The 5,000-nt window shown below is 49.3% G+C and overlaps 1 protein-coding gene across 1 annotated transcript in view; it reads right to left on the bottom strand.

The window, feature by feature from the left end:
* Positions 1-2,074: 2,074 nt before the first annotated feature.
* Positions 2,075-5,000, bottom strand: part of LOC130391742 (cathepsin K-like) — a 12,609-nt gene continuing 9,683 nt past the window's right edge. The window contains exon 4 of the mRNA XM_056601999.1: positions 2,075-2,224. Coding sequence (XP_056457974.1) covers positions 2,075-2,224 — 150 coding nt within the window. The remainder of the gene's footprint in view (positions 2,225-5,000) is intronic.

The raw sequence follows: 5,000 nt of genomic DNA, 5'->3' as shown, positions 1-5,000 counted from the left end.
TTGACTGGGATCCCCCTAGCCACTTCTACGCCAACCTACTCCTAATTGGTTCATATCACAAGAAGTCAAATTCATTGTATAAGGTGATTCAGTAAATCCTTGATATTTAAGGTCCAAATTACAAATGATAAAATACACATTGGCTGTTAATAGTAATATAACTTATATAAGTCTCATAATATAATATGTACAGAAGTTAACACTCTTGTATAGAACTGTAATTCAAAGGGTCCTTTATTCAGAAGAGCTTATCAACATATGTGATGTTCTCAGGGCGTGGAAACAGGGTGACTAACCTTCTGCAGGCCGATCAATACTGAACCAGGGAGGCCTGGATCAGCACTTCCAAAAGGTCAAGGACATCTTTTTGATGCCCTTGTCCTGCAGAAGCACATCGCCTCTCTGCTGATACGCTCTTGAAACAGAGAGAGAGAGAGAGAGAGAAAGAAAGAGAGAGAGAGAGAGAGAGAGAGAGAGAGAGAGAGAGGAGAGAGAGAGAGAGAGAGAGAGAGAAAGAGAGACCACGGACAGAATGAATGGACGATCAAACGTTCCGAGTTTCTCCTTTCCTTAGCTGCACACTTGCCTATCACTCAGTTTGTCTGTCTCTCTGTCCATTTGCCTGTCTGTCTGCCCACTTGTCCGGCAGTTTTCCATCATTCCCTTCGTATTTTCTGTTTCCTTCCCAGCTTCATCTCTCTGTGTCTGCCAAAGTATTATCCCCACTCCTTCTTAGCATGAGAGAGAGAGAGAGAGAGAGAGAGAGAGAGAGAGAGAGAGAGAGTCAAAAAGATCTACGCTCCCCCAGCCGGTGTCATCAAGCGGCGCTCTAGGTCCCAGTAGGACTCTTACTTAAGCACTCTATATACCTTCGAGCCAATTCAGCTAATGACCCGAGGAACATCCACCCCTCTCCCCCCTCCTCCTCCTCCCCACCCCCCATCCCTCTGATCCATCAGCCCCTCCAGGATCACCCTCCTCCCTCGCTCTCTCTCTCCACCAGGAGGGTCGTGACCTCTGCATGCACGTACGTGCACCCCCCCCCCCCCCCCCAACGCTCCTCCCCCCACCCCCTTACCGTTCGGGTGCTTGATTAAAGAGGAGAGTCGGCCGCGGAGGGTGACGCACTCCCACAACGCCCTCGCTCCCCCCCCCCCCCCCCCCCCGAGCCCCCGAGCCTGGCCCCCCCCGAGCCCCCCGAGCCTGGCCCCCCCGAGCCCCCCGAGCCTGGCCGTTACGGCCCGATCAATGCTGCTGTTTTTAACGGCGGCGTTGTGTAAAGGTGCTCTTATCTATCCCTTGATCTTCAGGATGCGTCTGTCTGTCTGCGCTCTCCCAACTGCTGAGTAATCCAAACGCGGGCGTATTGATGTGATGAGTGGGGGGCATGTGGCTGTTGCAGGGGAATTGATTTTGTATTACGAATGGATCCTTATGGATGTGTGCAGGGAACACGTCGTAGAGCCTGAGAGGCCTTCCATGATCGACTGTCTTGCGTCTTTTCCTTCCTTCCTCTCTCCCTCTCTCCCCCTCTCTCGCTCTCCCTCTCTGCTGCTCTCTCTCCCCCCCCCCTCTCTCTTTCTTTGACATCATTAGGCAGTGTGGGGCACATCCGTTTCCTCTTCCTCTGCACACCAGCAAAACCCCTTCCCTCTTCTCTCTGTCACGTGACCAGCCTGACTCAGACCTATCACGGATGATGGTCCCACACGTGTAGCAAAGCAGAACTCTGCATAACAGTTCTGCCTACCGGCCAACTCACAAAGTTTGAGTCATTTAGCAGATAGTTTTCAAGACGCGCATTGGTTTCCTTAGCTTTTGATTTGGCTTTTGACCCCAGTTTTTTTCCTTCTTATCTTTTAGAACTGCAACCAATCTGCTTCCACCACCACCACACACACACACACACATTACACACACACACACACACACACACAATACACCACTCATACATACTGTGGCTACCCGCTACTCTAGTGATCGGGTTTCCAGGAACGAATCCACACGTTACGGGGTTAAGCTGCACTCGGCATTTAATGCATACAACTTACCCTCCATCTACTCGCTGCGTCCTCTACGGGCCCTCTCGTGAGCCTCTAGCCTGCTCACGGACCCCGAGCGCCTCTCCGCTGCCCTCTCGCTCCCTGGTCTTTCCCGAATGCCAGTCCTCCTGCTCCTTTATAAAGGGCTCCTCTGCCTCCGGCCAGGTGTTCCCCCAATCTCGCTGATTGGGGAGAGAGTGGAAATGCCTCTTCGTCGCCACTCAGGTGGGTGGCGCGGTATACGCCGTCAATCACTCCACCTCGGACCCGCCCCGGGCCGAAGGTTTAAGTGGCGGGATGCCACAATTACACACACACACACACACACACAAACACATACCTACATATCCTTTGAATCACCATCTGGCCATAACATCAATGTCCCAGCATACATAATCATATCACACCTCACTAAGTGTTTAAAGTGCTTGAGCTCATGATTACGAATAATCTGGTATCGTCGGTTCGTTTCAAACAGAATGTTTAGGAAGCTTTAAAAGTATCTTTACCTCATGTAAATTTTAAATAATCTATAGCTCGAAAGTCCTGCAATCTCCCGCGACCTCATTTGTTCTCGGGGGACCTCGAGTAGGGGTCCTGAGTTGGGCCCCTAAGGGGGTGCCCGGCGCCACGGTTGGGCAGCACAGGTTTAGGCACCGTGCTCCGAGGAGTACATACACAGGTTCACACTGGGGACACACGCGCTGCTGGACCACCCTGCACCTTGCAGTCGCTAGAGGCATCCTCCTCATAAACGATGAATAAAGACACGGTGGTCCGGTGGACGTTACGTAATCCCAGTGCAGAGGCACCTGCTGGCCCCAGGCTCAGGCCTCTCTGGACGAGACATGTATCGTGAGTTTTGTTACAGCACACAGCGTAATCACTCCCCCCCCCCCCCCACGCCCCCACCCCTGCTGTCAATCTACAAAGGAAATGAAAGGATTAAAAAAACTGCACACTTGAACTATGCACACTTTTCATTGACCAGTCCAGGGATTAAGGAATTAGACACCGAAAGGGCTTTAAAAGCTTGTTTTGATTCGGTCGGATTAGACATGGCTGGTCTTTTCCCTTTGGTTTTATACAGAGGTTGTTACTTGTGGTTGTTATTAACATCAAAATCACTGCGAAAATCTCTGTTGCGTCGATATATTTAGTTTTTCATTCACTTCTCAAAAATACTTTCAATTTCTGCAAGTTAACCAATCTGGGTTGCTTTTATGATGAACAACAGAACCAACACACAGAAACACACACATCACACACACACACACCACACACACACACACACACACACACACCACACACACACACACACACACACACACACACACCCACACACACACACAGAACACACACACACACACACACACACACACACACACACACACACACACACACACACACACACACACACACACACACACACACACATATCCACAGACAATCAGTCAGACACACACACACACACACACACACACACACACACACACACACACACACACACACACACACACACACTCACACACAAAAAGTGATGGCTACAGCTTGTGGTTGGCATGGGAACCTCAGCTGAAGGTAGAGGCTTTGGGACAGAGACAGGCGATAAGGGAAATACTCATCCTAAATGATCAACTAATTGCGCTGGATTGTGGCAATAGAAGAAAAGTCCCTCATGATTATCCAGATCTAATCGCTGTTGAATTCAGCTAGGTCTTGAGTTCAATGTTCAATGTTATTAAGATCAATGTTATGAAAGTGTTCAACCATTTCCAAGAACTGCACTTATGGGAAAGGACTGTTCTGCATGAGGTAGTCAAAGGGGTGGAACCCTGTAGCAGTCTCCTCCCTTGGATGTCACCTAATGCATATATTTAGCCACAGGGGTCATCCTCAGTGCTGACACAGACGCATGACGCATGAGCTGTTGCTTGATGGGTGGAAGGACTGGTGGGCATGTTGGCGGGGGGGGGGGGGGGGGGGCTGAGATTTAATTGATGCGCAATTTATAGCAGCGCCAAAATGTTAACTTGGAAAGAGAAAGGCCTCTGCGGTTTCGGTGTGTTAGCTGAGTTCTCATTAGGCCCCAGCAAACTAGGAGACAGCTGAGACCTCGACACGGCTACAAAAACTAAAAGGTCTATTTGTGCGTGTAGGCTTTGATCCACGGGATCGCATTACCGCAGCCTTGGAAATCAAGCGGGATGCCACCGCAGCCTCCGTTCAGGAGGGGCGGAGCCAGGACTCTCAGTGGCTTACCTTAGGATGCCCGAGGAGAGCCGTGATGAAATACATTCAGTAGAAAACAAAAGCAGCGGATTAAAAAAGGCTTTGTCTTCCCCCCTCCCTGATAACATTACTACGGAGCTTTGCTTTGTCGTAAAGTGCACTCGAGCCTGAATCGCCACGTCTGTATGCTTCAGGAACATGTGGTCCTGTGGTGATGACACAAAACAGTTTTCACAAAATCAATACTTGGAGCATTAACATAATATGATATGAATAACAGTGTTCGCAAAACAAAACAGGAGAAAAGGCGAACCTTGAAACATGTCCTCTTCCCAATAAAAGAGGCCCAGAGTGGGAGAGAAAGTCTGTTCCAGAATTGGGACTGTCCCTGAGGTACCCCGATTAATGTAATCAGGGTAACCAATTATCCCGCCTTTTCATCCCGTGGCAAGGGGTGGGCTATCTTTAGCTTCCACTTCTTCTTTTAATTGCCCTCAAAGAATAGTTAATCTAAAAAAAGAATGACTGGTTAATCTTAACCAATGAAGATGGCTGTGGAGATACGACTTGAGACCCTGAACGAAGTTTGCCTGTCCACTGTGACACAAAGATGAGGACATTGAATGACATTTGCTTCCTCACTTGCTCCTCTCTCTCTCTCTCACTGAGGCAGTCACTCACTTGCTTTCTCACGTATTCATTAATTCGGTCAGTCAATCATTCATT

This window comes from Gadus chalcogrammus, chromosome 11 (assembly GCF_026213295.1).
Source record: "Gadus chalcogrammus isolate NIFS_2021 chromosome 11, NIFS_Gcha_1.0, whole genome shotgun sequence".
NCBI lineage: Eukaryota > Metazoa > Chordata > Actinopteri > Gadiformes > Gadidae > Gadus > Gadus chalcogrammus.
Note: the sequence above shows the minus strand (reverse complement) of the source record. Positions and strands in the feature narration are given on the sequence as shown.